Below are 11392 nucleotides of genomic sequence, written 5' to 3' on the forward strand. Positions count from 1 at the left end.
AGTGCCTAGAGATTAAATTTGCAGATTCAACTCAAACTATCAGTAATGTAACTGTTACGGTCCATTGGAGCGTGTCATTTTTAATGAATACTTTTGCTTAGTCATAAATATTCTTACAGTTAGTATTATAGGATAAAGGAAGTACAGTCTAAAAGTAGTAAGAGAGTAGAATTCTACAAGGTGGTTCATTAATGCTCAAGAGTATTGAGGATAGATTGGAGTTCGGTAATACAGTCGTGAAGACCTAAGAAACACAAATTTTAACATGAAATTCAAGTTCAATCAAGATGAGAGACTTCATGTATTGTCTTCTAGTCACTGGATCAGAATTTAAAGTTTTTGTCTCCTTCATTAACATATAGCTAACTATTGATGCAATGACTGCTTGTTTTTGTAAATTGAAGTTTTGTTTATACCAGTTCTTAGTTTAAGGAGTGTTTATGTTCATCATTGAATTATGAAAAATTTTGAAAAAGGAGAATTCAGAATGAGGAGTGGGCAAGATTTATCTGTGAACAATGAGATAGTATTTTAGGCTGTATGCTGTCAAAGTGCCATTACTACGATAATACATAAAGTCGCATGGCTCTGTTCCAGTAAAACACTTGCAAAAACAGGTGTGGGTTCATTCTTGGCCCATGGGCCATATTTTACCAACCCCTGAGATAGATTAGGCTAATCGAATCTTTTCAGTGACTTGTGAGGTATGACATTCAGATAACACAGTTTTGGAAATTGAAGACTTTTATTTGTGGTTATTGCTGCCTATGCATCTGTCTTTACTTTCATTTTTAGGAGTTAGAAAAATGTAGATGTTTTAGAAGCAGTAGATTTAGTGGTTTCAATACTAGTTGTATGACATTAAGCAGGTAACTTAATCTTTATGCCTCAGTTTCTTTATTTGCAAAGGGGGCCTGTCATCATGATATCTACTTCATAGGGTTTCTTTGAGGAATAAATGAGTTTTATGTGCCAGGTACTGTCTTGTTTTAAGCACTTTTCATGTGTTTGTTAGCTTCTACAAATTCGAGTTTTATACTTACTACTTTAGGCTGCCGCTTTAACACATACCACCTCTGCTTTAAAGCATGGCCTTATTCTTGGTGCTGTACTATACAATGCCTATTTGCATATTATGATGTATCTGGAACATCAAAACATTGTATTTCATAGATTCTACTAATACTGATTTTGCTTTTTGTTACTTCTGAAATTGAGGTACATTAAAAAAATTTTTTTTAATTGGAAGTATAATTGCTTTACAATGTTGTTTTAGTTTCTGCTGTATAACAACGTGAATTGGCTATAGGTATACATATATCCCCTCTGTCTTGAGGTTCCCTCTCACCCTCCCTGCACTCCACCCATCTAGGTCATCACGGAGCACCAAGCGGAGCTCCCTGTGTGATCAGCAGCTTGCCACTCGCTGTCTGTTTTATGTATGGTAGTGTATATATGTCAGCGCTACTCTCTCAGTTCGTCCCACCCTCTTCTTGCCTCCCTGTGTCCACAGATTTGTTCTCTACATTGGTATCTCCATTCCTGCCCTGCAAATAGTTTTTGTCCGTATGGAGTATATTTTGTAATTGATGCTCTTCTCATGGTTTCATTGGCAGACTTTCTCTCAGTGGTGTATAAAATAATGGTGTGGATTACAGTTGATGGCATCTAACATTAATTAAATGTAAACAAATAAATGATATTTTAGTTTATGTAATTTATCTTGACAGTAGACTTATAAGTCCCAGGGCAGGTGTACCATGGACCTTCCTCCCTTCTTTCTTTCCTCCCTCCCACCATTTCTTTCCCCTTTGCCCTTCTTGCTTTTCTCTCCCTCCATTCCCTTCTTACTCTCCCCCTCTTCTTTTTTGTTCTCTTTCTCTCTCTCATTCTCCTCTCCAATATTTTAGGAGACTAAACTTTAGGAAATTAAAAAAAAGAATCCTAGTCTATAAAATAGCAACATATATATATATATATATATATATGTCGACATATATACTTTACTGTGCTAACTATGACTTACCTATCTTGCTCATAGCACTTTCATCTCTCTTCCCTGTAAATACACAAACAAATCTACCAACACTCAACAAATTACGGTGTTTGCTTTTTCAGGTCTTTCACTGTCTAGGCTAGTTCTGCACCATAATTTTTCTGCTAGTACTTATGGTGTTTCATTGTGGAGACCCTGAGGTGTTTCACATCCGTGTGAACAAGCTGCCTCTTTTCAGCCTTTCCTGCACCTCCGTCATGTAGGAGTGACCCTTGACACATTCCAGATTATATAGGCTTTAGAAAACAAAGTTCAAGTCCCTGACCTCAACTGTCCAAATACACAGAAGCATGAAGGCTTGTTGTTGGTGACTAGGGTACTGGTTTACTATTTTTAGAATCCTTTTCATTTCTTCGTAGTTTTTTTTTAGCCACAGGCACCCAGGTTTTTTGTTTTTTCACCTACATAGTTGATCAGTTACTATTCAGTGAGGCTACTAGAACAAGATTTGTTTACCTTTTGAAAAGTGCTCGGCTAAAGTTGCTTCTACCAGAAAGGAGAAGGTGGCTCGTTGCTAGAAACAATAGTGTTTTATAAATATCATGAAGTGATAGTCTGCATGCTGAGAATTGCTGATTATCTGGAAAACAAATAGAATTTAGTATTAGGTATATCAGTTAATTGAACCATCATCTGGGTGTCTGACTTGACTTGTTGACATCTCTGACATAGTATTAAGTGTATTTTCTGAAGAGTGCCCTTTGTCTCCCCTCCACCCCACCAGACATTCCAGCTGCAGCTTCTGTCTCCTAGCAGCAGCATCGTCCCAGCATTTAACACGGGGACCATCACACAGGTCATTAAAGTTCTGAACCCACAGAAGGTGAGTACCACATTCAAAGACAGTATCTGAGCAAGACATAGCATTTTCCTAAAATAAAATTTACTTTGTTTCTCTTTTTTTTTTTTTTTTCCACTCATAGCAGAAAAGATATCTATTAAAATGTCTGGCCTTACCTCCTTGTTCTTTTGTAGACAATAAATGAAGCCCAGACACATGAAATGGTTTAATGGCATCTTATTAAAATATACATTTAAATATTTCTCTACTTAGAGGCTTAAAGATCTAGTCTTTTGCATGGGGAAGGTGGAAAGCTTACACATTTTAGTCTATATTAGTTGTTGTCTGAGGTTGAGAGCATCGAACCAGATATTCACATTTACTACAGTAATTATTAAGTATGCATATCAGAAGTGGAGACATTTTCAATGAAGCAGCCAAATGAAAAATAACTTCAAACACCTGAAAGTAAGCAATATTTTTATTACATCTTCTCAAAGAAGTGTATTGGCTCCACTTAATATTGATCAGTTGTCTCGTTTTCAGCAGTTTTTGAAAATGGTTCAGAGGATTTCTAGAGACTTCTGAGAGATCTCTAGTAGTGTCTCATAAATACCAGTATGATTTCCTGCTTTTAAAACACCTTGGTTCTCCTCTGCTATCCACTGTATTTTGATTGTCTGCCCAAAAGGACAAGTACAAATTCTTTTGATGATCTGATACAAAGAGTAAACATTTTCTTAGTGTATTAATGTTTGAAATCTGCCTTATAAAGTAAACAGCACGTATAATTGAGTTCTCTTAAAATATAACTGTTATCCTAGGTTAACTCTTCTTTTTTTCTTTTATGCCTTGAGAACAAAACAAGTTGATATGCACATTTACTGTCAGTTTTACAGACAAAACATCCAGTATATCTGAATGTAGACTATAATAGATGAGTATGTTTACCTCATTTTTCTAGAAAATTGGATACAAGGGTCAAATCCTTGTGAAAAGTACTCAGCAGATGTTACTGTGAAAATGCTCCCGAGTGGTTTGTCCTGTACTGTGGCTCTAGGGTTGAAGCCAGTGCTGCATTCTGGAGGTCGTTTTCTCTACTCGACTGCGTGACGTTGGCCAGTAGCTACAGTACTAGGCGTTTGTTGTTGTTGTTGTTTGCCTGTGTGTCATTTTAAGAGACAGTTCTGCTTCACAATTATTTGTGTTTTCTGTGATCAAAAGTCCATTTGTAGGACTTCCTTGGTGGTCCAGTGGTTAAGACTCCATGCTTCTACTGCAAAGATTGTGGGTTCGATCCCTAGTCAGGGAACTAAGATCCCACATGCTACCCATTGTGGCCAAAACAAAAGAAAAAGTCTATTTGTAGACTCTACAGATTCTGGAGTTTTTATTTCAGTGTGTCATTTTTTTTTTCTTTTTTCCTCTCTTCAGCAACAGCTGCGAATGCGGATCAAGCTCACATATAATCACAAGGGCTCAGCAATGCAAGATCTAGCAGAGGTGAACAACTTTCCCCCTCAGTCCTGGCAATGAGGGTCCAGCACCATTCTCATTCTTATCCCACTCAATCAAAGGAACTCTGGGAAGGAGGTTGTGATCGCTGGCAAGTCCCCCCCAACTGTACCATGGGCATGAGGAACTGAAGAGAACTGTTGAGGAGGATTTTTCCTAAAGTTATTGCTGACCTTGAAGCATTGTTAAAGACTAATCTCCTCTCCTCCACTGTTGAGGCCGGCTGCTTCTGGAGACTACTTTGCACTCTTCCTCCTCTCCTCCTGTTTCCGCACTTCTCCACCCCTCCTACATTTACAGCCAGAATCAACATTCCCTGGGCCCCCGAGGAAATAAGCAGCTGGTCTGGAGGAGAGGACTGGAATCCATGACAAGAAAACACTCACTCTGTCTCTGCAGCAAAGAGTTGCCCCTTCTTTCTACCGTGTTTCTCTGTGGACTGGGCGAGGTGGGGTACTTACTCCTCACTAGCAGGGTTACCATCTTCAGGCGCTTCTTACATCTGGCATTCAGAATGGAAATGTAACAGTGGACATGAGGGAGCCATGCCTTTTTCTACTGGTTCCCCCAATGTTTGAAAGAGGCATTAGGCTCCTGGTACCCTTTTCTGTGCATTGCTGTATATACACAGACACACACATGTATATGTATGTTTGTTACCAAGGACTGGTGAGACCTTGAGAGGTTATTTGTAAACACTGGACAGATGCAGTTGAGAAGAGCTTGTGTTGAGATTTGGCATGAAGGTTATGGTGCTCTATTTGTAATAGAAACTTCCAAGGCTCTTCCAGCTCCCCTTTCTCTCCATTCTTTTAGCTGTAGTCATGAATTCTCTCCATGATTTTCGAAACTGATTCCCCTTAAAGTACAAAGTGGACAACTTCTAAAAGATATATTAATAGTTATTAATGCCCCTGTTTCCACCACAAATTTTAAAGTTTCTCCTAAACCCATAACTTGCCTGATGAACTATGGTAAATGGGTGGAAAGAGGAGTTTGCCACTTCTAAAGTACAAACTCCTCAACAAAAGCACCTTTGCCCATATGAAGAGTGAGTATCTGACTCACCCTAGAGCGTATTGGAGTCATATTCTCCATTACTCCAAACCTCCCTTTTTATTTCCTGAGCCTGGCTTGGACCTTGGCATTCCGTTTGAATTCCTTCTTCTAACTGGAACATTTGTGTTGTATCTGTAACACTGGCACTGAAATAAAGACCACACGGTTAAAGAAATCTTTCCTATATTGTACTTTATGGTGTTGGAATGAAGCCTTGAAGCTTCCTTGTCCCCTCTGTCAGAGGAAGTCTCAGGGACACTGTAGGGTAGGACTATCGTTTCCTGAGTCTGAGAAGTTGGTCTTTCTCTTGAGAGGCCAGACTCATGAATATCTACATAAAAGCCTTGAGATCTGGAGCTTTTTAAACTAGTGAGAATGCCTAGTGCTTTTCGAAAGGCCCCTCGTGGTGTCCAGTCAGCACTGAGGTGCGGGCATGAGGTAAGGTGGCTCTCCTGTGGCGCTGGTTGAATGCACCATGTGCCTTCAGGCGCACAGGCGCTACGTCTGATGTGCTAAAGAAGAGGAAAGGCCAGGCCCACCTTGCTCTTAAAACATTTTCAAATGTTACTGTATTGAGTACAGTATAAGGACTACTTTGGCTTTGATCTTAGAACTGGGTACAGATAGCCATTGTTTCCTTTCCATTTCACCAAGCCTTTACTGAAAATCTTCAGTGTCTTGTCAAATCTAGCTCTGTATCAGATGCTAGACTATTCCTAACATTTGACAAGCAGGAGTTGAACTAAAGGCTCCAATGGGGGAACTTCCTGGTCTTATTTTAGTATATAAGAGCAAGATTTGCTAAAACTTACTCTACCGGGTAAATGGTTGGCTGAGTCAAGAACAGAATATTATCTTGTGCATAGTTTTCAGTAAAGTAAGTGTGGACTAGTGTACGTTTGAGACAACTGCTCTGCCTGTATGATGAAAAGTAACCTTTAGAGGTTTCTTTGCAGACAGATTTCATTGGATGGGTATTTAACGCTGTGAAACGTGATAGGATTAACATAATATTGGTGGATTTCTTGAATAGAATTTGTCTAACATTCCTTTTTGTGGTTGAGGCTTTATTTTCTCTCTCACGTCTATAGTTAACCAGCTCAAGTTTCTTTAGTTGAACCAAACTGAATCTCAGAAGTCTGCTGAAGATCATGCTATGAGACAGCGCTACCTGATGGGGCTGGAAAAGGGGCTACTCTGAGAACAAAGTCTCTTTGGGTGAATGTAGTTTGAGGTAGAGTTATGTGATCATCCATGGCTTCATCCAGACAGAGTAAAAATCGGCCTTAACACAAAGGGTGCTGTGTAGAATATGTAATGATTCCAGAGAGTGAACCTAAGCACCATATTGAAGGACTAGCAGCCAGATGACTTGCCTTGGACACTGATGGTTGTAAAGACTGTTTCAAATGATAGGATCTTGGAAAGCTTCAGCGTGCCTTAGTTTCTAGGATCAGAATTCGTTCTCCTCTCCCTTGGCCTCAGTGCTAAAGGAGAGGTGTCTTACTTTCTATCAATACTTGCACATTTTAGTTCTTTTCTTTCCCTAGTATAACCATCCAAGGGGGAGCAAATTTGGATAGATTTACAACTTCAGAGCCATTGTGAGGAAAGAGTGATTTCCATGGCTGCTCTAATAACTAGGGTGATAAGCCGTTGAGCCTACAAGCACTTACTTGGATAATTTCACAAGCACTTTTACCTCATTTTTTCTTCCTCTTCCAGAGTAGTTTTTATTCTCTACGTCCTCCCTGCCCTCACAGGAATCCTAAGGGATAATTCGTCTAAGTAATCTAAAAAAATTGTAGGAAGGGTACTCTACCCAAGAAACTTCTCCCCCAATGCTCCGGTGCTTTACCTTGAGGTGATTTGGACAGCCATGGAACGCTTCATGCTGTGTATAGTGATCATCTGTTCATTTTAAAGTCTTTCTCGTTTAAAGAAACATTCCTCAGCATAACATTTGGGAGAGGATTCTCCCCTCTTGCTAGGTTAAAGAGTGGGTTGTACCCCTTGTTTGTCACATTGATATAAGAAAAACTGTCAGCACTAATGGTTTGAGTGTTTCCATCTATCATATAACATGCTTTCTGTGTTTGTTCTTATAAGAGGTTGGAAATGAGGGGACACTGTTTTTGAGGCTCAACTTCATTATCTTCTGCATTGGAAAATACCGGGCTATGAGAACTAAGGGAAGGAAAGTCTGAATGCGTTAATTTTTTCCTAGTGAATGTATCTTATCCCCACTGTCCTAAACAGAGAGGGAGCTAGAAAGCAAAAAGTGGATATTCATGTACTCTGTGGTTGGTGGAGAGGTGGTACATGTCTGTGCACTTGGGTTTGGGAATGGGGAGGATCACCGAAGGGACTAGCTTAGAAAGTCCTGAAGTTGAAAACACTTTGACCATCTCTCGCTCAGGAGGGTGGGGCTGCTTGTAGAACTGGAAGTGCATAACTTCTTTCAAGCAATAGCAGAGAGTGGGTCCCATCTACAGGGTTCCAGGACCTGAAACATTCAAACAGAAGAAAAAGCTGAAGCAGCTTGCAGAATTGCTTCACAAACTTCCACGAGGCTGATTCTGGCTTCCAGATGGAGCATTGGAGGTTTTTTCGTTGTTTTGTTTTTGGAACCTGCTGTTGCGCTTTGTGTATTTTTGTTTGTGTTTTCTCTTTGGGGGCCTCATGGGAAAGAGCTTCTGAACTCTTTCCTCTGTGAACTCCAGTGTGTCCCTGTATAGTCCCTTTTCTTTCATAATGTTGTAAGTTACATTTTCATTAAGCCCCATCACATCTTCTTTACTGTAAAAATATTAAAAGGCTGTTTCCAAGTGGGATGGCTAATGAAGTTCTAATTATTGCAGACATATTTTTGAGATGTAAAAAAAATTTAAAATTAAATGATAAGTCTTCGAGGCGAGTGAGGAATAAAATGGATGTAAACATTTACATGGGATGCATTAGAATTCTGCTGTGTGTATTGTCTTTTGGTTGAAACAAATTATGAACAGTGACTAATAATAAAAAGTCAATACTCAATGATTTAAATTTTGCTTCCTCACTTCTTCCAAGTGGGTTGGAGAAGCCCTGGATGGGTTCTTATTCCAGAGCTTTGAGCTAAACCCACTAACCAGTTCATGTTCCTTTTCCACAGAAAACTTAGCAAGAGAGAAATTTAAACAAATTAAAAAAAAGATTGTTCAGTTGCTCAGTTGTGTCTGACTCTGTGACCCCGAATTCTCCAGGCCAGCATACTGGAGTAGGTGGCCCTTCCCTTCTCCAAGAGATCTTCCCAACCCAGGTCTCCCGCATTGCAGGCAGATTCTTTACCAGCTGAGCCACAAGAGAAGCGCCCCCCTCCCAAAAAAAAAAACAAAAAAAAAACTTGGTAGTTAACAGAAAAAGTATAGTTGGAAATTTTAACTAGTGACTGTTTTCATGCTGATCTTCTCCACATGGGTGAATTCTCAAAGTAAAAATACTGAATCATGTCTAGATGAAGTATGTATTTGAGGGTGGTCATGGACTTTTAGCTATAAGCTTCTGTTTGTGGTTTTTTATCTGTGACTAGGAAGAGGAAGCCTTGACCAGCCAAAATGAATTCTGTTTCCTGATCTATTTTATACAAACTCTCCCATAGAAGTGAGAGTGGTTGAAAGTTGGGAGCTTATACATGATCCCTGACCTTGATTGAGATAGAGGGAGAGTATGATAGTCCCTTAATTGAAAAGTAGAAGGAAGTACGCCTTAGCAATTAATCTGGTTTATGCCGAAGTGCCCCTTGGTGCTGTTTGATAAGTGACATTTCTATAATCTTTCCTTGTATGTGGCTTAGTTAAAATTCATATTTGTTTCTAATATTAAATTTACTTGACATTTTCACCTTTGTGTAATGAGATGAAAATATAAGAGTTACATTAGAAACTGTTAGGCAGTAATAGACTCCAGACATTTTCCTAACAATACAATGAAGAGTAGCAGATTTGAACTTCCATCCAGAAGGACCAAATTAATTTTTATCACTTTTAAGTATTTTTCATGCTATTTCCTGCTCTAGTTCAATTGTCTCCAGATTCAAAAAATATAGAAATGTTCAAAGGAAAAAACAGTCCTATAAACCTGGAGGCCAGGTTAAGTCCACCTTGTTTATTCAAAACTAAAAGAAGGAATATCTACATCTGCTCAGCCTATGGTAGAAATAACAAAGCACTGAGGCCTAAAGATGACTTGTGATCACTGAAGGAGTGGGAACTAGCTATAAAGAAGCACATGTAGAAAGCTCTTAAGACTCCTTTACCAAAATCTGGCAGACATGAACTCTCCTTTCCCAGACTTCTCTTTCCATTTTGTAGAGAGGATTAGGAAGAGCTCCTAGAATAAATGCTGTGTGTGTGTCCCTCCCCAACCCCTTTCAGGTGGAGAGAGGTATGCATAGCTGCTTATAGGAAGAATACAGAAAGGAGGTAGTCTAATGACTTCTCTGTCTCTTGGCTTGATTCAAACAGTGATTTTTATAATGATGAACCTGCAGTGAGGGCAGATGGATTTTTGCAAAAAATTCCCAGAGGAATTTATTTTTAGGGTTAGTCTCAGCTGTTTACCATTTCCAGAAACTGTAGTTACATAACCCTTGGCATACATAATACACACTGCCTTGAACTGGGGGGAGAACATGGATATGTGACCCTTGAAACAGTATAAAATGTAAATGGCAATACATGATTTGAAAGGAAAACTCAGTCAACTGGTCGTCACCACTCAACTGAATTGGATCTTAATAATGGAGACTTTTAAAGAGCTGTATCATAAGTTACCCCTACAACACCTGGGCTTGTAGCTTTTTGTTCTACTTTTGAAAGTACTACTGTTGCTGCTGAAGAAGTAGTAAATACATAACTCAGCATATGCTGGTATTCTGAATTGATGCCCACTACATTAATCATAACAGCAAACCCATCATCTAACTGCTGCTGTTTCCCAGCACAACTTCTAATGGTGGTGGTCCTGGAGAGAACTTCTGCTCATGAAATGTGGAAAAAGTAGCATGTAATACCTCAAGAAATGGGCTTTTAGAAACACTCTGAGCTGCATTCATTCTTTCTGCCTCTGCCCTTGGTCAAGTCCACTTCTGTCCCCATATTGGTGCCTATCCCTTATATATGAGTGTCCTTGCTGGAGCAAGTTACTCAGTAAGCACTGAAATGAATCCCAACAACTCTGAGTAGCTTTCTTGAAGGTAATTTCAGGATAGAAGGAAAACTCAGAGGCAGACAACATAAGAGCTTTTTTTCATCTTATGCCAGACTGACAGAGACATTATTTTAAATTCACTAAAATGAAACAAATGAAGATAACTGGAGATTGGAATTTTGGTGTATATATAAAGTAACTCAAGTGAAGGGAGAAAGTAGTGACCAAACTTCCACAGAAGAAATAATTTGTATAGAGTCAGAATCTTTGAGTCAAATTTTGTCTTAGAATTTAAAATGTCTATAAATGGACCAATCTCCTAGAAGAGAGGGGAACAGTTTGCAGTGTTAGACCTCAAACTCTCTTGTACTAAACCTGTAATTAAAATATTCTTAACATACAGTTGGTCTGGACTAGGTAATCTGAAGGAGTGGATAATTGGTGATACCATTTATACCAATTATTCAAAGTGTAAGAAACTTTTTTTTTCTGCTTCATTCCTTAGTTGCTTGACGATTTAGACCTGTGTAGGAGGGGAAGACCTAAAAATTCAGAGGTCTAGAGGGTTTCCTAGGAAAATAAAGAGCAGAATTAAGAATAGGACTCTGAGGAATTGAATGGATCTTCAATTTGAAAATTCAGAATAATAGTGACTGCTGTGAATCACTATGTGTCAAGTACTTTGTATGCATTTGCAAAATCTTCAGACTTAACTCCTAGACAGACTATTTTCTGTTTCACAGCTAAGAACCAAAGGCTTAGATCAAATAAATTGCACAAGGGTATAGAGAGAA

General features: G+C 39.0%; 1 protein-coding gene across 1 annotated transcript in view; it reads left to right on the plus strand.

Moving 5' to 3' along the window:
• AP1G1 (adaptor related protein complex 1 subunit gamma 1) overlaps positions 1-8456 on the plus strand; it is an 82339-nt gene extending 73883 nt beyond the window's left edge. Inside the window, exons 22-23 of the mRNA XM_069548947.1 lie at positions 2781-2879; positions 4272-8456. Of these exons, the coding sequence (XP_069405048.1) occupies positions 2781-2879; positions 4272-4373 (201 nt within the window). The 3' untranslated portion in view covers positions 4374-8456. The remainder of the gene's footprint in view (positions 1-2780; positions 2880-4271) is intronic.
• Positions 8457-11392: the final 2936 nt, after the last annotated feature.

Source organism: Ovis canadensis, chromosome 14 (assembly GCF_042477335.2).
Source record: "Ovis canadensis isolate MfBH-ARS-UI-01 breed Bighorn chromosome 14, ARS-UI_OviCan_v2, whole genome shotgun sequence".
Classification (NCBI taxonomy): domain Eukaryota; kingdom Metazoa; phylum Chordata; class Mammalia; order Artiodactyla; family Bovidae; genus Ovis; species Ovis canadensis.